General features: G+C 46.5%; 3 protein-coding genes across 15 annotated transcripts in view; 2 read left to right on the forward strand and 1 right to left on the reverse strand.

Moving 5' to 3' along the window:
* The first annotated feature begins 214 nt into the window (after positions 1-214).
* On the forward strand, positions 215-15,437 carry CDK2AP1 (cyclin dependent kinase 2 associated protein 1). Of its 6 annotated transcripts, none has more exons than XM_056326300.1 (4): positions 215-235; positions 10,710-10,816; positions 11,695-11,821; positions 14,612-15,437. In XM_056326300.1, the coding sequence occupies exons 1-4, from the start codon at positions 226-228 to the stop codon at positions 14,677-14,679; spliced, it is 312 nt and encodes a 103-aa protein (XP_056182275.1). In that variant the 5' UTR covers positions 215-225; the 3' UTR covers positions 14,680-15,437. The 6 variants fall into 6 exon arrangements, with proteins under 6 accessions (XP_056182275.1, XP_056182253.1, XP_056182291.1 ...); XM_056326278.1 differs by lacking the exon at positions 215-235 and adding an exon at positions 781-1,192; XM_056326316.1 differs by lacking the exon at positions 215-235 and adding an exon at positions 1,508-1,805.
* Positions 15,377-20,832, reverse strand: MTRFR (mitochondrial translation release factor in rescue). 3 transcript variants are annotated; one of them, XM_056326242.1, is made up of 5 exons: positions 20,287-20,343; positions 18,473-19,582; positions 17,823-18,130; positions 16,866-17,107; positions 15,377-15,740 (listed from the first exon to the last, which is right to left on the reverse strand). In XM_056326242.1, the coding sequence occupies exons 2-4, from the start codon at positions 18,564-18,566 to the stop codon at positions 16,895-16,897; spliced, it is 615 nt and encodes a 204-aa protein (XP_056182217.1). In that variant the 5' UTR covers positions 18,567-19,582; positions 20,287-20,343; the 3' UTR covers positions 15,377-15,740; positions 16,866-16,894. The 3 variants fall into 3 exon arrangements, with proteins under 3 accessions (XP_056182217.1, XP_056182240.1, XP_056182229.1); XM_056326265.1 differs by lacking the exons at positions 18,473-19,582; positions 20,287-20,343 and adding an exon at positions 20,702-20,832; XM_056326254.1 differs by lacking the exon at positions 15,377-15,740 and having other exon boundaries at positions 16,725-17,107; positions 20,287-20,344.
* Positions 20,642-20,928, forward strand: part of MPHOSPH9 (M-phase phosphoprotein 9) — a 31,702-nt gene continuing 31,415 nt past the window's right edge. For 4 of the 6 annotated variants that reach the window (XM_056324681.1, XM_056325170.1, XM_056325013.1 and 1 more), the window contains exon 1: positions 20,642-20,773. The gene's annotated coding sequence lies outside the window, so the exon portion shown is untranslated. The remainder of the gene's footprint in view (positions 20,774-20,928) is intronic. The other 2 variants (XM_056324766.1, XM_056324855.1) reach the window with 2 other exon arrangements.

Consider the following 20,928-nt stretch of genomic DNA (forward strand, 5'->3'; position numbering starts at 1 on the left):
CCTCAGTGATCTCAGGGTGGCTTCTGCTAAGATACACATGTGGGTCTTATCTGGTGGGTCTCAGGCTGAGCTGTGTACTGAAGGAGAGGTTGTTCAGGTCCCCAGCAGTTATATTGCTATAAATCTGGAGTAATTTAACGATTTGAGGTGCATGTTTGAGATTAATCGACAGAAGGAGCAAACCTGAGTATCTTGCAGTGGAAAGGATGAGTTCTGAAGTGGCAGATGCAGGCTGGTAAGCTTCATAATGTAACCTGCAATTTTTTATTTTTTTTTCTGGTGGGGAAGTTTTACTGCTGCTTGCAAGCTGAAAACGAGCGCATTATCAACGAGATTCGTGTTTATTTTTTAATCCCTCAGAAACAGCAATCTACATTAACCTTCAACCTTCAAGCACAGAGAAATAGTGGTTTGAAAGAGAAGAAAAAAAAAAAAGGCAGATTTTTCTGTGGTGGCATCTAGGAAAAAATATAATCTTTCATTCTAAAATTATCAACAGGTATTTTCCATCGAAATTCGCGGGGGGAGACGGGGGATAAAGCGGAGGCGAACGCCTGGCTGGAGGTGAGGGGGGCGGTGGCGCTTGGGCCACCCCGAGGGACGCGCAGCCTCCCTGCCCTGACAGGGGCCGGCGGGCGCGGCCCCCCCCGCCGCTCGGCGCGGGCAGAGCCCATTTAAATGAGAAGTTGTGCCAAAACTTTCGGAAGTTAATTAAAACGCGCCCCCCCACCCCGCCACCCCCCTCTCCCTCCTCCGCTGTCGCCGGGCTGCCCGCCCTCCCTCCCTCCCCGCCCGGCTCCTCTCGCGGCGGCGTCCCTGAGGGGAGCTCCATTGTCTGTGAGGGGATGGCCGCGGCACCCCCCGCCGCCGCGCCCCCTCCGCGCCCCCTCCGCGCCGAGGTGCGCGGGGCGCCGGGCCGCCGCGGCGGGTGGCTGCCTCGTCTCCCCCAAAGTTTTTGGATCCGCGTCTCCTCATGATGTATGGATGATATATTGCATTGTGGGTGTCAATATAACTGACGGCCATATTTGCCGGTGCTGCTACTGCTGTAAACAACCCAAAGTGTCTGGGAGACACGGAGACGCTTCACTGAATTTCAGGACGCTTCTCCTCCTCCCGCTGGCCATGTCTCTGGGAATGTCTTACAAGCCCAACTTGAACGCCCACATCCCCGGGACTCCTCTCAACCCGGGTAAGTCCGCGGCGGCAACTGGGTGGCAAGTTTGGGAGGCGTGCGGCGGGGCGCCGCCGGTGCCGCACCGGCACCTGGGGGGAAGCCCCGGACTCGAGTTTTTTTGCCCAGTCCGGTATGGCGGGGCAGCGGCTCCGCGCCGGCTCCGCGCCGCCATTACCCGCGCCCGCCCGCCGCCCGCCGCCGGCAGCCCGCGTCGCGCCGCCCCTCCGCCCGAGCGCCGCGCCCGCCGGGCCGGCCCCGCGCCGCCGCCGCCGCCGCCGCTCCGGGGCTCCGGCCGCCGGGTTTCCTCCATGCTCGGCTCCCCGGGGCGGCTGATTGATCTGGATCAGGAATATTCCGCCGGCGCCTCAGCGAGGACCGCTGCTGGCGGGACGCCGCAAGTGCCGCTCGCGCCGCGCCTCGCCTCCCGCGCGCGGCCGCTCTCCTCAGGCGGAGGGGCTGCCCCGGGCCGCGCTCCTCAGGCGGGGGGGCCGCCCTGGGACCCCGGCCCCGCGCCCCCCGCCGCCGGGGGGGCCCGCCAGCGCCTCAGGGGGACCCCCGGACCCCGCGCCCCCCTCGGGGTCTACCGGCTGCGCGGGAGCTCCCCCCGCTCGCTGGGGATTTTTGGAAGGTGCGGGGGGTTGTGGTGGTGGTGGTGGAAAGAAATTGCTCTCTCTTTCTTCCAAAATCCCTTTAAAAAAATTATTCCTCTTCTTGGATCTGTCCGGGAGTGTTCCAAACTTGCCTCTCCAAAAGTTTCCTTCATGGCATGAACTTTTTTTTTATTTATTTACCACAACATTCCCCCGGCCCCCCCTCCCCCCCCCCCCCCAGTGCCGAAGGTAGCAGCAGGCCAGGGCTGTCCCTTGCGCTGAGGTGTTCGCGGTAAGAGCGGGGCTCCGCTGCGGGGAAACAAAGCCGCAGCAGCAGCCGCTTCCCGGTGGGATATTCGGAGGGGATCACGCTAATCTCAGCCCGCCGGTTAGTCTATGAAACAGAACCAAAATGGAGAAGTTGGTTCTGACTTCCAAATAATACTCCCGTCTCCCCCGCAGTCCCAGCCTGCAGGGCTGGCATCAGACCATCCGCAGCCAGAAATCAGGCAGATTTATTTATTTATTTATTTTATCGGAGAAGGAAAAAGTTTTGCAGTTGAGTTTAGGAGGGAGGGAAATCTGCCCGGGTGATTTTTACAGCGCCGTTTGTGCTTGTAATCCTGGGAGATTGATGAACATGAACGTAAGGGATCAACAAGATGCACCTCTATTCTAGCCACCAGGAGAACGGCAATCTTGTTTTACTGCAAGGAATCGTCACCAGCTGGTGGATGAGCCGAGGTCCCCGTGCCTCAGGCACTTTGATCCTGCGTGAAGCTGAGCTCGGTGGGGCTGCGGGCGTGTAAAGGCTTGGTGTGCCTGGCTTGTGTGTGGGGAGCACCGTGGGCCCGAGCACTGCTCTGCCGAGGGGTCAGGAAGCAGGGGATGTGCTGAGGATTTTTGACAAAAAGCAGAAGTGTCACCGGAGGAAAGAAAAAGAAACAAAACAAAGCCCAGCAAGGGAAACCGTTCTCCTGTCGGCTCCCACGAGAACCTGTGCCTTGCTCTCCGGAACGGCCGTAAAATTGCAGGGAAAACAAAGGTGGTATTTTGCGATGGTGGGTGAGGGGTGGGGATTAGGTCATGCTATGGGGGGGATCTGAGTCTAGCTGTTCTGCGAGTGAGGACTGCAAAATCCTGGGTCAGACATGCTGATCACAATGCGAGCTGAGTGGTGAAGTTTCTGTCTCCGGTCCTTTTGCTGCCTTGTCTGTCTGTGCTTTCTAACGCTCCGGCTGCGATCAGGGTTTTAGTTTTTTTTCATGCAGTTTTATCTCCCCCCCCCCCCCCCCCTTCTTTTTTTTTCCCCTTGTAATGGCAAGTTAGCAGCAGTTTGCTGTCATGTTAGAACTATTCCTGTCTTAAGTTGTCCTCTCGTCTGAGTTCGGATCATCCTCAACACCCCCAGAATCTTTTCAATGAAAGAACGTCCTCCTCTGAATCCAAAATGGGCTCTCTCTTCCCTCCCTGTCTTCTGCCATTATCCTCACGCACCAGCTCTTCCTCTAGCTAGTGGTATTGCCAGCACCGTGGCCTAAGGCCAAGGGAGTTAGACAAAGCAGTCCTTGCAGTTGCACATATCGCATTCAGAGTGATATGACTGCAAATGGCCCCCTCCTTTCTGGAGCTTAATTCTGACTTGAAGGAGATTGCTTCCCTATTGTGCTTAAATTAAATGCCCCCCCAGCCAGAAGAATAGATCCTAGGTTTGCTTCCAAACCTGGGATGAAGGACCCCCCTCCTGCCCCGTCCTGCAGAGGAGAGGAAAACAGGAAATCTGTCCCTTTTGGCCTGAAATCAGCCCTGCAGAGAAGGCTCTCTGTATGAATGCTGAATATTTTGGTCTCGGCCGACGGAGGGCTCTGGGCAGCTGTGGATCTCACAGGGATTTTCCTCTGGGAGGTAATGCTGCTTCCCTGCAGTGCAGGGCTTCTGGTGCAGGAGTATTTGGAAAGGCAGTGTCGACTCAGCTCCTGGGGCTGCGCCCTTGCTGCAGAGCTAACTCCTTTCAAGTTTAGGCTGAGAGTGGCCACTCTGCAAAATCATGTCGAAACTGCAGTCAGTAAGTGGCTCAGTGAGGTGAAGCAGTTGTGGTTGATGGGTGACTGTGCTCTCTTCTTGTGCAGGAGCAGGTCTGGGGACTCAGAAGCCTGGACTGAGGTGCAGAGGCAGAGGAGCTGTTTGTGGGGGGAGGAAGCCTCTGTGGGTTGTCGGCAGATCTGGGGATGACTGTGGGTGAGGAAAATGCAGCTGCTCCGCAAGTGACTCAGGAGGATGGAAGCATCCGGGTGCTGACTCCTCTGCCTTACACCAGGCTGAGGGAAGGAGAATATCTTGTCACAGCGGAATGTGGTGCCTATTCCTCTTCCCCATTGCCTGGGTCAGTGGTGACACTTGGCCCAGTGTGTCTGCACCCAGCCTTGAGTTGTTTTGTCCAAATTACCAGTCACCTTCCTGGAGGGCCTGTGCTCTGGCAGTTGGGCCCCTGCGTGTGGCACCCCAGACTGTCAGTTCCTAACTGCCTGTGCTTGGGGAGCCCTATTTAATCTGGTGCACAAGCACCTTCTCTGCCTGGGTGGTAAAAAGGTGCTGTGTTAGGGAGCTGCAGCTCAACCTTCCCAGCCTCACCTGAGCCCACAGTGTCCCAGGGGATCCTCTGTTACCCTTTCTAACAGCCATGTTTTGATTTGTATGTATTCTTTTGCTTATTGTACTGAATCCTGCAAAGTACTCTTTCATCCTCATCTGTCTTGTGTTTCATGTTGTTTAACTATTTCTCTGTTAAGAGGGCCAGCTGCTGGGCTGAAGTAGAGCATCTCCATTGACTTAAGTGGAACCAGAGACATTTACAGCAGCTGTGAACTGGTCTGTAGTTTGTCTTTCCCCTTGTTTCAGTGTGTTTTCTGGCTGTGTGGATATTCACCAGCATTCCTGTTTTGTTCAGAGTATGGACAGGTCAGGGAAAAGTAGTTTGAAGATACAGAAGGCCAGCAGAAACAGCTTGGGATTGTCCTTTTGTAGAAATGTCAGGTTTCAAGACAAAAGCCTGTTCCTGTAATAAAGTTTAAAACCTGTTGTATGTAGGATCTGGAAAAACAAATTCCAGCAGACTGTGACAAGGGAAGGCGCTGCGTCTCGGCTCCACATGAACAAGTGGTGACCTGTACAGCAGGTGCTGCTGTAGCTGAGGACCAACAGGGCTGTCAGTGCACCTGCCACACCTCACAGTAACCAGAAGTTTCTTGGTGAAAAGTGCAAATTCTCTGCGAGGTGAAATGGAAATCATGTCCCTGGCTGTGGCTGTAGCTTGCAACTGGAGAGACCAATTTCACTGAACCCTGAGAAATGATACTGAGCACACTAGGCCGTTCCTTTAGGTTGTTAAGACTGCAGTGCAGACTTGCACAAGCAAATAGCTCGCTTGTTGCCCTTTATAGAGACAGCTTATGTTTGATACTGTGGTTTGTATCGAGAGGTTGTTCCCTTTTAATGGAAACACGAGGGTCCAAACCAAAGATTAGACAGCTTTGAACCATACCTACGATACAGACGCTTAGTCTGGGGCACCAGACTAAAATCTAATCTTAAGTCATACCCCCTCACCCCAATGACACGTGGTGTATGTGTACCAAATGCTTTCATCTTTTCATCCTTTCCTTGTTGTGCCAAATAACTTGCTAGTGTAGAAATAGCCTGTTTCTTAAGCTAGAAAAGAGGAATGGTGGGGAGTCCGAGTGACTGACTTTTGTTTTTTTCTGATTAAAAAAAGAAAAAAAGGCAGGGGGGTAGGAAGAGGAGACATAAAACATGACCATTATCCACATGGAAAGATTAAATAGAACGAGAGTACTAGAGGAAAGGCCCAGAGTGTGACAGATCAAAAGAGCAAGGCCTCTGGCTGTTACGATAAAGAATGTCCTAGTTCTTGAGAACATATTTATGAGTGTTTGCACTGAATTTTTTTAAAGGGAAATAGTTTTATTCAAAGAAAGGTCTGTTTCTACCACAAGGGCTGTTTAAGGGAAAAATAGTGGGTGAAAATAAAACTTTCACAGCCAGTGCTGTAAGGAATATTTTGTGCAAATGAGAATGGGGTCCATTATTTTAAATTAAAAAATTCATTGGGAAGTTGGGGGAAATGAGGGCTTTCTGTTTTTGCTCTGGGTTGGCAACTCCTGTAGAGTTCAGTGTGTGGCTTGCAGTAGATCTACTTGTGTAGGCATGCATGTGGTGTCCCGTGGATGGCAAGGAGTTCTTGTTGAACTTAAACCAAAGTGCGTCAAGGGCTAAGGAATCAAATATTCTTGTAGTCAGCTGCCAAAACACTGCAACTGTGATTCAGGCTGTGTTCAGGCCCTTGCTACAGAAATGGCTGTGCTGGTTGAAGGTGTTACCGCTCCCCTTGTGCTTGAAGGTGCCTCCCAATGTACCTTGATAGAGCAGTTTACATGAACATTTCTCATGTGTTTTCTTGCAAAGTTGTCCAGTTTAGGACAGAAGAATTTATATCCTCTCAGTTAAAATATCCCAGCCTGGTCATCTCGTACTGCATGCTGTCAAACTGCCATCCTCTGAAGCAACGAGGAATGTCCTCCAGTGGTGTGGCAGAGGCAGTAATACACAGCTCTGGGTTCTGTATAAGAGGTGCTGACCACTGGCCATTTAAATGGCAACAGCCTTTATGTTGCAAGCAACCTCAGCTTGAAGAGACTGTGAAATACAGGTAGCAGCAGTGAGATTCCACAGGCTGTACTGTGTACCTTGGATAAATTCTAGGCTACAGGTACCTCTTCTTAACATGCTATCATGTTCATGTGTAGAAGGATTTTGTAAAATGGCAGGAGTTTACCTGTGCAGTTTTATAGGACCTTATAAAGTATGGGGTGGTAAAGAAACACATATCCAATGGGCTCTTGGCTTGGCTTAAGTCGGTTCTTCATGAGTAACTTGGTGAGTTGAGTAACCAGTCCTGATGTTACTTTGCTGTTTGTGAAACAGAGTGGCAGTTGAGCTGTGTAGAGCCACAGCATCTGCTGGGAGTGGATCAGGTGAGCGTACCCTACTGTTTCTGCTCCCACTGCTTCCTTGCAGGGTGCGCAGCAAACTGCCTTCCCAGTTATTTTTTCAGCAAGCAGCAGCAATAGAATTAAGAATTAAAACTTAGATCAGCATATCGGCATCATTGCTCAGGCTTGGAGACAGTAGCAAAGGAGCTAAAGGGACCTCTACAAACCTGTCAGAAATTAATGGGAAGATTCCTGGTCAGTGGGAGTTTAGGCAAACAAAGAGTGATTCAAGATCCTTTGTCTCCCAGGGTGTTAATTTGGGCTCAGAGAGACTGCTGGAAAGAAGAGATTTTGACACAGATAATCTCATTTGTGTTTGCTGTATTCTTAGACACCCCCTTCCTCAATTAATAAAGATTAATATTGATTAACAAGAAAATCACTATATTTTTGTGGGGAAGAATGCTTCTGGCAGTCTTCTGTTTGAATACAGAAATAAAAGACTTTGGCACAAGAATAAATGGGTATATAAAAGGTTTTGTGTACATTTAATTAGGAAAGTGGAGGGAGGAAAGTGTATATTAATTTAGGTTTTGAACAGCAGCAACCGGTAAGGCAATTCGGGATGTGATACAGGGTGTCACTTAAATTCAGTACCAAGCACACACCCTTTTCGATTCTGCCAGTTCTTAACTGTCTTGTCTCCATTGTCATTTTACCGTGAGAGAGCAAGCTTCATTTTAGATCCCCCCTCTTTTTTATTTTTTTTCCCCCCCTCTAGTGAATGCCTAACCATCACACTGATTTTTGACTGGGTATTGACTGTGAGACTTCCTGGCCTAATTTTTCTTGGTAACTGTAATAGCAATAGTTGGTGATTTTTTTTTTTTAATCTGAGATATACTGGATGTTCAGACATGCAGATGTATTTTGGGTTAATTGAGTAATAGTCATCCAGGACCCAGGGGCTTCTCTTTGAGATTAACATACAAAGTGAAAGGTCGAAAAGCTCAAGTTCCGTTACCCTGTGAGATACTAATACCCCCCCAATTAATTTCATTTTCATGATTGCATCGTCTTAAATTGGGGTGGACTCAAGGATTTTTCTTTCCCCCTCCCCCCCCCCCCGCAGCTGAGTTTGACTGGCACAACTTCTGACATGGGTGTACGGAGGCTGGTACCACGGCCAAGTCAAATCCTTTTCTTTGTTCTCCGGGCCTGCTGCTGCTGATAAAGTGGTCGGCGCATGGCATTATGTCTTATTACATTTTTGATGCAGACTGCAAAGAAACGGGTAAACTCACCATGGTTACCACGATCTGTCATTTGGCAGGGCATGCCGTACTCAGCGATGGCCTCTAGTGTCTGCAGCACAGCTCTGCATATGCCGTGGGTACAGCAGACAATACAGCACCCCACTCCGCTCATCTGACTGCTCGTTCACATCGGGAGCGATGCTCCAACTCCACCCGCAGGTTCTTACTCACAGTTGCCTACTCAGAGTTCTTGTTTGTTTTTTGTCACTCGGTGTTGAGTGAGTCGCTGCTGGATTCAAGCTCCCATGCTGACACCAGCTACTGGCCACTGCCTTGCCGTGTGTTGCTGGCTTTCACAGCTGTGAAACTTTCTTGGTCAGCCCCTAGATTCACTGCTTTGTCTTTGTCTTGGCACGTCGTGTTTCTAGTAGGGTTTATTTCTTATCTAGATGTATCCTGCCGTGCTATTTCATGCAGACAAAGCACGTGTCATGCTTAAATCTACATAATCCTAAACAATCACTAAATTATCTGTACTATTATCATTAATCGATATGATGGTGATGAATTGTTTTTTCTGTTTTGCATGGGTTGCTGGGCTGCAGCTAGGGTTTGCTTGGTGCATAGAGCAGGATTCCTGAGCCTGGTCATCAGAGTCCTTGCCTTAATTCAGGACCAGTTTGGAGCTCCCAGGTCTTGTATGTGACTGCTTCCAGTAACAGTTCAGGAACAAGTCTTCACAGGATGGCTCTTCTGTTTTACTGTGCATGAAAAAAACCCGCTTAAGTCTTTTTCTGCTTAATTGAGGCAATTAAACCTTCTTACCTTCCAGCACAAGGGGCTTATTAATGTTTTTGAAGCATTTTGAAGTCCTTGGAGGCAAGATGCGGTTTGCTGTTGTGTCATGTTTGGTAACTGTTGAAATTCAGTCATCTGGACTTGAAATACTGAGTTGTACATACAGAAATCTTAGAATTGTGCTTGTATTTTGAGCTGATAATGTGAAGGACTAATTAGGAGAGCAGCTGACAACTGTGGTGTTCCTTCACAGTGCTGTACACTATGGGTGTTGTTTAGTTTTTTGGGGTTTACTGTGCTTTAGCAAAATGCAATGATTAGCTCCATGTGAAACCTTTAGCGATGGAAGTGCAGATTGTAATGTGCCATAAAATTTAGCAGCTTAGTTAAAGACAAAGAGAAACCTTACTTTTTCAAGGCAACCTAGTGACCACCAGCCCAATTTGCCTTTTTTTAAGATTTCACATCTGGTTAACTAGTAAAAAGTAAGGACACACTCTGTTCTTGTGATGAAGGCACCACCACAGTGATACCCTGTGATTATCTGATTATCTGATATTCTCAAGTGGAAAGAGAGTTGTCAGCTGAGGACAAGAGTCTGTTCCGCTATGTTCAGCAGTGCTTTTTACAGTGTAACTGCTGGCTTGCTCTTTTTGTGTGAGGGGAGAACATGAGCAAAATCACTTGCAACTTTAAAACAAAGCTAGAGATTTCCGTAGTTCTGAGCCCCAGTGACTTTTAGCATCAGTTTAATTTAGATTTAAATGAAGGCTGCTAAATGAGACCTGTTCCTCCCGTGAAAGGTCGTTGGGAATTTTCAGCAAAGGAGTTTGTAAGGGGGAAGACTTTTCCAGACAGCAGGCAGTCTGTGTCTGTGCCTACAGGCAAAGACAGCAGCATCAGTGGATGCAGGGGCACTTCAGCTGCAAGAGTGAACAAGTTGAATGGTGGAACGCTGCCTTAGTCCCAAGTGCATGGTCCATAACAAGCAGGTCCTCTAGCGCAGTTGTGAGATGGGCACTGTAATTAAGGCCCCTAAGAAAAATCTAAAAAGTTGTTTTCAAACCCAAATTCTTACTGTTGTGAGGTGAGGGGGGAAAAAGTGTTTTGATTGTTCGTTTCTGGAGCAGTTTGTCAATGATCAGAGTCTGTTTCTGGAACTCCTAGCTGACTCCAAACCCTGTAGATCTGATTATAATCTTTTATAACATTAGAAAAAGTAACCATAACCCAAAGTGATGTTATTTTCTTTATATCCTATATATACACACCATATAGCATGATTTGACTGGCTAAAAACGTTTGATATCAGACAGAGAGGAATGATGGTAGCACTCCTCACCTCCGATGTCATACAATGAACAGCAGATCTGATGCACCTCAACTGACTGTTGCCTGTGAATAGTTTTGGCATTGGCTGAAGATAGTACTGAGGGTAACTTGCATTGACCGTGTGATGACACTTTGAGTTGCAAAATTACTTTCAGATAACTTGCACTGAAAAAGTAAAAATAGCACAGTACGTTAGACTCATCTATGTGGAATGTATATATGCAAAAATAGGGCTCCTTAATATTTACAGTTTGTCTAGGCAGAACAACCTGTCACGCGACACTCTTTCACTTTTAGGCAAACAATTTGCACTGATAATGTTGCAGGCTGTGCTATTTTCAAATGTACAGCAAACATTAGAGAAGCATTAATTTAACCATTCTCTCCTAGCAAGTACTGTGACGCTGAAATGTCATTAGTGAGCTCAGACCAAAGGTGAGAGGTCACAGCTTTAGAAAAAAGTGATTAGAATGTGTCCCAGTGTAACAGACTTACTAATCTTCAGGTAATAACAGGTGATTTTTTTCTCTCTCCTCTCTCTCTACAGCTGGGAGTGTTCACTCTCCCTCCACAAGTATGGCAACATCTGCGCAATATAGACAGCTTATAAATGACTACGGACCCCCATCTCTAGGCTATACACAAGGGATGCAGGTATAGCTCTGCTTGTTGTTTTACTTTAATCGGATCACTGACCCTGCGCTTGCATAGTAGCGTGGATTGTGGCCTGTAATCTGAGGTGCTCCTCCCTCCCACCAAGATCTGAAATCAAACCCAAGTAGCAGACTGATTCATCACACATGTCTCGGGATCAAATTAGACTAAGCAGAGCACTCAGTGAGATTGGTTACTAATTAACTGTTAGTCCCATCCCATCTGAGTCACAGTGAAACATGACTTAGGTTCTGATAGTAAGGTCTGTAACATATTTTAACATCATTTGTTAAAAAATTAGCATTTCTATACTGCTTTTCTTCAGCAAATTTATCCTCTAAATTTTAGTCTCATGAAGCATGTGTCGCCGACAGTCCTATGTGCTGCTTCAGGAATCCGGTGGTAAACTTTCTGTGAAATGTATTTGACTTAATAGGATTTCCCTTATTATATAGGCAGTTTTATCTGCTTCTCATTCTCCCTGCCTAGCTAACTGCTCCACGTACACACCAAAATAAACACTGGAAAAGCAGAAACAGAGCTGCATAAGCAGTTCCCGGTTTGCTGTTCTTGCAGGACTGTTTTAACTTCTGTTCCACTGAAGGTCCCAGTCTTGCAGCTGCATTCTCCCAGTTGATCCTGATTTGTGAAGGGCACATAGCACCATGTCCAACTGCAGCAGCAACTGCAAAAAGTTTTTTCAGCTACAGGGTTGGAAAAAAAAAGTTTTTGATTATATAGTAAATCTGAAATTGTATTTTTTAAAAAAATGGCTTCCAGGGCTGTTTCTGGTCGTCCACGAATTTGTAGTTGCTGGCTGTTGTAATTGTTTTGGTTTTAGTAGTATTTGATTGAGATTAATCTGCTTTCAACTACAGGGTACCAGCAGCAGTCAAGTACCGCAAAGCAAATATGCAGAACTTCTAGCTATCATAGAAGAATTAGGGAAAGAGATTAGACCCACGTACGCTGGGAGTAAAAGTGCGATGGAGAGGCTAAAAAGAGGTAATGTTTAAATTTATTTAAAAAAAAAAAAATTGTGTCCCACATACTTTGTGCACTGACTGCTTTGTGTACAGCTTTGTGACAACAGTTTCCTTAGAGCTGTCTTGAGCTCATCACTAAACTAGGTGTATTAACAAGCAACTGAAACCTTGGGGTACTCTGTTCATGCTGTAGTTGATAGATAAACCAGTGATAAAATGTGTTTAATTTGTACAAGGGGAGTTTCAGTTAATAATTCAAACCTTATTTTAGAACCCTTAGGGTTTCTAGTGTATATGTTCTCTGAGGTTCCTGGTGACCTACTTGCCCTTTCAATTCCCTTTTCTCCCCAGCCTCCAAAATACGCAGCCAAGCATTGTTTACTTCTGATATGCATCACCCATCTCCTTGACCCAGGAGTCTTTATACTAAAGTGCATTTTGCCTAAAGAAATACTGCATTGTGGTAACTCACACTGAGGCTGGTGGAGAGAAGAGCTACAAAAAAGAACAAGGTCATCAGGGAAGGCTGTTCAGACTGAGATGTCAAACACACACCTTCCTCCCCGCTGTGGTGTTGGGCAGCTTAGGCTCCATTACCTCTTGTCAAGTGGGTGTCATTAAGAGTCCACTAGTAAGGGACTTAGAAGCTTTTAGGCCTGGCTGATGAGGTCTCTCCAGCTTTGCTTTGTCAGCTAAAAGGGGTAATAAATGCCCTTTCCTTGCAGCGTAAAAGAAACCCTCGCGTGCCCCACTGCTGACATCAGCTTGGCATTGTCCTCAGCAGGGGACGTGCAAGGGATATTTCTGAAGGAGCAGTGGGACATTCCACTGCTCCAGCTCCTGAAATGACGCCGAAAGGCCATCGACAACAGTTGTGCTGGCAGTTCTGTCCTTCACCAGTATAACGTAGTTATCTTTTCCTCCCTTGCCTTGGTCCTTGTGCTGAGTTTGGCTCATGCATTCAGGGCCGAACGGGAATGTTATTGTAACAGAATAACTGCACCACCTTACAAATCCCCCTTACATTTACCCAAGACTACAAAGCTTTATTTAAGGCTCAACCATTATGGGAGAGTAATATATCTGCCATGACATGCAATAAAATGACTAGTAGCTGTTCTGGGAAAGGATGCAATAAAGCCTGCCGATGAGTGGTAAGTGGAATCTGGCCCAGCTAAAATCAATGTTGCTGGAGTCTCTTTATTGCATTGCCTGAGTCAGTATTAATAGATCATGAATGGCAATAGGCTAATGGGGACAACCTAAGAGAGACCAGCAGAGATGCAGACATCCTCTGAACTGAGTGGTTCAGTTTGGTCAGGAAAAGTTGTTTTGCTGCTGCTTGCAGTGTGTAGTCTGGTGGCTAAGGTAGGTTTAACATTCAGTGCTGCCACTGTGACTTGCCAGTGTTGAAATATCCCAAATAAATACTTTTTGCTGCCATCTTTTGGTCACAAACATACCTCTCTTTCCATTTTGGGAGCCTAATGGATGAAGGAGCATGTGCAAGTGTGAGAGCAGAAGTGGTTGAGGGTAACCACGTGACTGCAGCCTCTGTGGCCATGTGGAGGTTATTCCTGAATAAAGTCCCTGTCCCCAGCTCCACCTGCTCCTAAGTACAGTGGCTACTGACCTCTAAAATTGGCCAAATTCCCAGTGTTCTACATAATTCAGGGTAGTTCTGCTGCATAAACTGGGCATCCTGCCACCAGATCCAGGTCTGATGCACTGCTTTGAGTACGCATTTCTGCATCCCACAGCTGCGGGATGCAGCTTTACTCGTCTGTGTCGATTTAACCCTCTGCAAAGCCTTGCACTGTCAAGTCCCAAATCAGTACTCCTTGGATGTAAAGGCTGTTGCTGTGATCTGGGCTAGCAGCCTTCTAGAACAAGAAGCCTTTATCTCTAAACAGAGATTAAACCTCATCTATTGCCTTATTGTCCCTTCTCCACCTTGTTAAGGAGCACAACTGAGCAGAGAAATCGCCTTCTACCTTGTCCTGTCAGTAAAATATAACCTCATTTGTGGTAGAGAAATCTGTCCATCTCCCGTTTTAAAATCTCAAGCTCTGTTCTTTCAGCAGCTCTGTGAACATGAATCTAGATTTAGTCCCAGGATTGAGAATCAAGGTCCAGATTGCTGGATCTCAAGGCAACAGGACTTGTAGTGGAAAATTCCACATTATGTCTATCAGATGAGAGTGGATATGGCAGCATGTAAAGCGGTGATGATTTACACTGGGAGCTGAGCCCGCGTTAGGAGATAACTTTCTGCACACACCATAAAAAATTCCTTCTTACTCTTACAAGAGACACAACTTGTGTTTAAGCAATATTATGAAGGCTTGGATTTTGATGCATCCTTTCAGAGAACTATCCCAAAGTATTAAGACTTCTAAAGCTTGGTAAAATGGCTCCCCATATAACTTCATATTTTGTTTCACGCCACTGTAGCAAAATAACTCGCAGGTAGGTAAGGTGAATTTTTAATTTTTTTTCTTTCTGTTAAGCCTCTTGATTTTAAATAGGTCTGCACTACACATCAAGATACACCTGTCACTGCAGACCTATAGATCTTGCCCTGCTCTGATTCCTGGTTTAGTCCCTTTTCAATTTATCCTGCCAGTTTGGGTAAGCAAACTTGTTTAGCAGCAGCTGATGTTTCAAAAGTGAGGGATCTCTCCCTTTTCTGAGGCATACTGTAGTAGCCTTGGCAACTCAGGACAGAAATTAGTAAACCTTTCTCTGCACTGTCATTGCAAGTATGACCTGAGTGAGATGATTTAAAATATGTCCAATTCTTTTGCAGGCATTATTCATGCTAGAGGATTAGTTCGGGAATGCTTGGCTGAGACGGAACGAAATGCAAGATCCTAGCCCTCTGGTTCAGTTGCAAGATTTTCCATCTCTTAATGAAGAAAAAGTAACACTCCTTTTGACTGTTGAAACATTCAGACAAATTCCTTTATTTTGAATGTTCTACCTTTCTTGTTTTGCCCTTAGAAAAAATATATAGTTAAGAATGAGAAAACGAGGATTTTTCAACTTACTGAGGGTTTGCATTTTGTAAAGACGTTAAAACTCCTTAAAATGTTTCTAAAACATGAAAACTGAACTGCATGCAGAGGAATGCTCTTTCTCTCCCAGGCTATATTTCAGTTCTCTTCTTATCCAGCCACAGCCTCATTCTGTTTATTTCCTTTGACTATATTCACTTAACCCCAAACTGTCAATCTTTCAAAGTTTGACATGAGCTCTAAGGATTTTTTTTAAATAAGTGCAGAATAGCATGCTGTACCTAGTAGTCTGCTAAGTCACAATTTGTCATACAGCATAGACCCTGCTTAGAAATAACCTTCCCCTTCTCTTATTTTTCCTTGTTTGTTCATTTTGCATAAACATATGCATGACTGTTAGTGCTTTGAAGTCCATTTAAAGTGCATGAGTTATATGAAAAATAGGGAAACCTATTAAATAATAACAAGGTCCTGGAAAGCTAATTTCTACATTAAGGCTGGAGATTTCAGTTTAAAGTTTGCCAAAAAAAAAAAAATTCTGGATAAATTACTAAAACTGTTATTTGCATCTTTGTATGTATTTATTACTTGACGTAATAAAGCTTATTTTCATTAACAGTTTGTATCAAAACTATGTACAGTCACTTCAATCAGATTTATACTCCATGAACAAAAAATCTCAACAGATAAAAAGTTAACCTTTGTGCAGGAAGCTCAAGTTCAGGAACAGAGAAGGGAGCAGGGCTGCAGGGTGCTGCTGAGTCTCCATCCCGGCACAGCCCAGCGGCAGTCCATCTCTGTAAGGAGGCGGTGTAGTTGCTAGTAGTCTGCAGTGCTTTCAAAATACATCCCATGGCTTTGGTTCTCCAAGGGCTTTCCTGTCACTGTTGAAGGCCAAAACGATGGCAGCCAACGAGGGTGCTGTCCAAAAATTAACAAAACGTTCTGGTTAAGCAATTATAGCTGTTAACAGGATTAAAACAGGAACGTATCCTGCACTGGTGGCTTTAGAGTAACAGGGACAAAGGAAATGCAGCTGCATGTATTTGCATGAAATAGGAAATTGTCAAAATGAGGGAAGGTTTCAAAATGGCCAAGCTTAACAGCAGCAGAGCATAAACATAATAAATGGCTGTAATTCACTACCTTTGAATTTAAATCCTAAGGCAGATGGGATATCTGCAATATCTAATACATATGGCATTAGGGATACTTGAAGAAAATACCCCAAACTTTGTCTCTTAATACTGTATCTGGGATATCTAATACATACGGAGCTAGGGATACTTGAAAATACAGTATTAAGAGACAAAGTTAATTACTTCACAGCTTGGAGGAACTGGATTCTGTTGCCTTGGGAGGCAGCATCCAGCACGTGGTGTTCTTTATCTGTAACGACCCAATTTTAATGTGTAACTGGAAGAACGTGACTGACCAACTCTTCCTTGCAGCTTCCACCTCAAGGCTCGTCACCACTCCAGGTAAGATTTGTAAAGCTTCTGGTTAAACTTTATTCCAAATCGAGTAGGACAGCATTTGTTCAGTGCACAGATCTGAAGGAGGCAGCCAGTGACTGGTGTCACTCCCGTCAGCATGTCTGTTTACACCATCAGAAACAGTATCTAAACCTGGTCACTGTTGATGAAGGATTTATGTCAGTGGAAGCGTTGCCTGAGTTACGATGGAAAGTCACAACCTTTTAGGGCTGGTCTCCTCACGCACTGGAACTCCGACGAAGCATCCTAAGGTACCATCCAGGCAGAAGGAGATTATTGAATTTTCCCTCCATTAGCAATGGTGGAAAGTTTATAGTTCCTTTTTAACAAGGATTGGTTTATCATCTTCTGAACTTGGCAGAAAAACTTGATTTCTAAATGTGATTAATGAGATGATGGCGGACAGAAGCAGGAGTACACGACTGCTTTTATTACCTCAGTTTTACAGTAATAGCAGATCACTACTCAGTATTTCAGTTGTGCTTATGGAGCCCTATATCATCTTTGAGTTTCAACACCATGTTTAGGTATAGACAAATGCTTCCCTTACCCGACTGGGCAGGTTGGCATTTCACGCATTTATTGCTTATCCAATTGTTGCATCTCTTTAAAATGCCTTTTCCTTTCTAAGTTTTCCTTTGCTTTTCTTTTTTTCTCCTGCTTCTTTTTCTCTGACGCTTTCTTCTCTTTAAAAACATCACTCTCTTCACCTTTGTAGAAAAGGTCAACTTTTTCCTGCAAGATTTCTCGGGCTATCTTTCGGTTCTGCTCCACTGATCTTGTTTGGTGACACTGGAAAAATACAACAGGACATTTTTACTGGAACTTCAGCCTGTTTATTCTTCTGCTTTCCCTTTGAGTCTACATATTCCTGCCATTACTGTAAAGAAACTCTCTTTACCTCCAAGCCGAGAGCACAGTCCTGCTAAGAACTGCGGGAACTTCTGTATCCAGATGATACTTTGGAGAGGCTGCCTGGGAATGATTTGCTACTGTAACTTGTCAGACTGGCTTTTGCATTAATCTTTAATGCTTCCATACTACCTTGGAAAGCTTCTTCTGAGTTTAACTTAACTGTATCTTCCTCTTGTGATAAGGAAGCAAAGATTAATTTCAAAGTACTAATCCACAAGCAGTAGGTAAGAGTAGAGCTTAAAATGAACCTGCGAGTATGATGAACTTAAGGGAGACATTCTAATGCACAAGAGGGAATGTGACAGCTGCCACTGAAAAGCAGCTACAATGAAGATACTTACTGAAAACTACGAAACAGTACTACATGCACCAAAAACTACAAAACAGTACTACATGCCAAAGCCAGAAAGATCAGCTATGACCCCAAGTTTATTTATATATACTGATAACCAAAACCACTTCTTCCTGAGATTCTTTTCCATACATATAAACTTTTCCTCCGTGACATCAGCACTGTGACTGTGCTTTACTATGACAGGAGACTTGCAAGACATCATGCAGTTGACGACTTCATGAAATAAAATACGATTACCTTCACTACAATCCCAGATGGAATATGCTTCAAGATAACGCAGTTGTTTGTCTTATTCGTGGCTTGACCTCCTGGGCCATTACCTCTTACAAACTGTTCTTCTAATTCTGCCTCATTTAGTCCAAGGAGATTGAAAGAGTTCTTCCTCGCTGCCTGAAGTAAGGGCACTCTGGGCAGGGAAAACTGCTGCTTCCTCAAAATCCACAGTCTCCATGATGGTGTTCGTACTTCTCTCAGTAAGAATGTGAAATGAAATAAACTTGGAATATTCATACAGAAATGAGGACGCAGTTTCTCTGGAATGAAACCTGAAATAGAAGTGGGGAATGGAGTTTACCGTGAGAATCCTTTTTTTGAGATGATCTAGTTTAGCTGCGTGACTTCAGTGGCATTTTAATATTCAGATTTATTTTCGAGGATATTTGAACTGGTTTTGCCTTGAAATATTTACCATTATGAATGGAATTCTGGTTCTTATTGCAATGACTTTTAAAAATAGCCAAGATTATTATTTTATTGTTGAAAGAGATCTGGAAAACAGTAAATAAATCAGTACTCCTACCAGCACTTGGAAAACACTAAATATACATTATTAAAAAAAAAAAAAAAAAAAAAAGGAAAGAGAGGATATTTCTGTCTTGCAGCCTGACCTGTAGAGTCTGACTGGGAAACCTTTGCGGACACTCCGCTCGTGCCCAGGTTGTGTCTTGCTGCCAACAGTACCTGCAGTTCATGTGCCGACATATGCTTGGACAGGTGAGGGTGCAGGAATCCTGCTCCGAGGTTGCCTTAAACAATGCTCTAAACTATTGAAAGAAATCTGCTGGAAGAAGCAGCTACATAATTTAACTGGCCTAATAATGTCTTGGCTTCCCGTGTTCACTGGCTGACAGTCATGGAAGACTGCAAAGAGGAGGTGGAAGGAAAACAACACACACACACAAAATAAAAAAGAATAAGACTGTATGCAGAGCATTTCTGTCCCAAGGATATGGATATTGGAAATCGGATCTGACAGAACAGAGCTCGAGTAGCTTAAGCCAAGCAGAATGCAGAGGTGGATTTTTCCCTTTGGAGGAATGATGCGTGGCTGCTTAGTCAAAACAGCTGACTGACGGGACACAGCAGCACTCTGGTGTATCTATTTACAGTTAGTTACAGACTGAGTTCTGATTCTGAGTTCTGGGATGTCTTTTTAATGCTAGGTTAGTGCAGGAAACAGAGTAATCCTTCTCTAAACAGATTACATGATGATCTAGACTTGTCTTTTGACCTCACTCTGTTACAGCCGTTTCCAGATTTCAAGGTCAGGCTCTAGCGTGCATAGGATTTGGTGAGTGGTCTAATAACAGCAAGTGTGGTTAAATGCCATTTCAATTCAGAAGTATCCTACGTGGATCCTGTTCACAAGCCTGCCCAGCCTGCTCTACTCACAGCTTTCTACAGTCTATCAGATAAAGGAAAAAGAATCAAGGAGTTAAGCAGACCACCAGCTTTGCAACTATTCCTTCACATGCCAGTGTTTCCCAGGTCAAGTTCTTAATGGAGGTAAAGTACAGGTGGAAGTATGGATTATCCTCATGGATCATGAGCAATGCAGGTTCCACTGCTGTCAAATGGTGCTCTTGAACAAGGTGTTTGGTTAGTAATTAAAGCAATATATGCTCTTATGCTTGAAATGTTTTGTTTGATTCAGAAGAAGACACTTCAGCATGCGAAGAAGTGGCACACTGCAATCGACATCCAGGAAAGTTGAATAGCTGTTGAAATAAAAATAATTTTAAGAAAGTTTTGATTGGTGGCACCACTTGGTGGTACTAGAAGGCAGTAACGTGGGGTGGGTTTGCTGCAAAAAATGTGCAGAAAAAAGGAGCAGAACCCCCCTGTAGTTCTGAGCGAGCAGAACCAGCAGGTTTCCGTGGGATCTGTGTGTTTGAAAGAGCCTGTTCTGACCCCAAGGCTGACGCTCTCAGAGATGCCAGATCCCAATGTACGGCGGGGTGGCAAACCACATGTGCTGTAAGCCTGTTCCTACTGCCTGACACTACAGCCATACACCAGGAGTAAGCCTGGAGGACTGTAGGAAGTTTTATCAAGATTTCACGTAGTGGCTCCAAGAAATACAGGCCTTACAGTGCGGAAAAGATCTTGAAGTAATGATGCTTTAATCTGGGCAGGGGAAAGAGGAGGGGAGGGCAGGGAAGAGCTTTGCTGCTGAAGGCTGCCAGGCCAGCCCGCCATGCCCCGAGCGGTGCCCGCCGCGCTGGCCCGGGAGAGCCCGGGGACCGTGGCCGGGCACCGCGCACCACCGTGCGTTTCAGGCAGGGCCGCTGGCTGAACAGCTCGCACCGGCAGCGCGCCTGCGGCCCCGGGCACACACCGGTAACGGGGGCAGCGCTCCCCGCGGCCCAGCCCAACGCCGCCCCACGCCCCACATCATCCCGGCCCCGCCGCCCGCTCTTACCTCGGGCGACTCGGGGCTAGCGCCGCCGCCCCTCGCGCGCCCGCACTGCGCAGGCGCAGCCCCGCCCCGCCTCGCCTGCGCACTCGCAACGCCAGTCCGACGGGGAGGCGGTATCGCCGGCCTAATTGGCACTCGGGTAGCCAATCGCAGCGCAAGAAGGGGGCTTCCGCCCGCCTTCCAGCCACTACCAATCAGGTTCTGGGGAACCGTGCGGCGCGGAGCCGCGCTGGCCAATCCCCTCACTGCGGCGCGCGTACTTTTCCGCGTAGCGAATCAGAGGGGAAGGCGCGGCCTGGCGCGCCGTCAAGGCGGCCAATCACTGAGCTGCGCCCTGACTGGAGCGCCCTCTGCCCCACCACGTTCGAAACTCGGCCGCCAATCGCCGGGGAGGAGGCGGCGGGCCGCGCCTGTTTACCGCGTAACGGTCGCTGAGGGAGGCAGCTCTCGGGCAGTGCGGACGCCTCCTCTCGGGCTTCCAGACATGCGGGTAGGAACCGGGCGATCCCTGGGGGCAGGCGGCAAGGCCGGAGCCAGCATCGCCGCCGCACTTGGCCCAGTCCCAGAGCCGCGAGGCTGCCTCCGCTGCCCCGCCTCTTTCCCCGATGAGTGGCAGGACCGCTAGCTAATCCGAGGTGGCGGTGC

The sequence above is a fragment of the Falco biarmicus genome, chromosome 1 (assembly GCF_023638135.1).
Source record: "Falco biarmicus isolate bFalBia1 chromosome 1, bFalBia1.pri, whole genome shotgun sequence".
Taxonomy (NCBI): domain Eukaryota; kingdom Metazoa; phylum Chordata; class Aves; order Falconiformes; family Falconidae; genus Falco; species Falco biarmicus.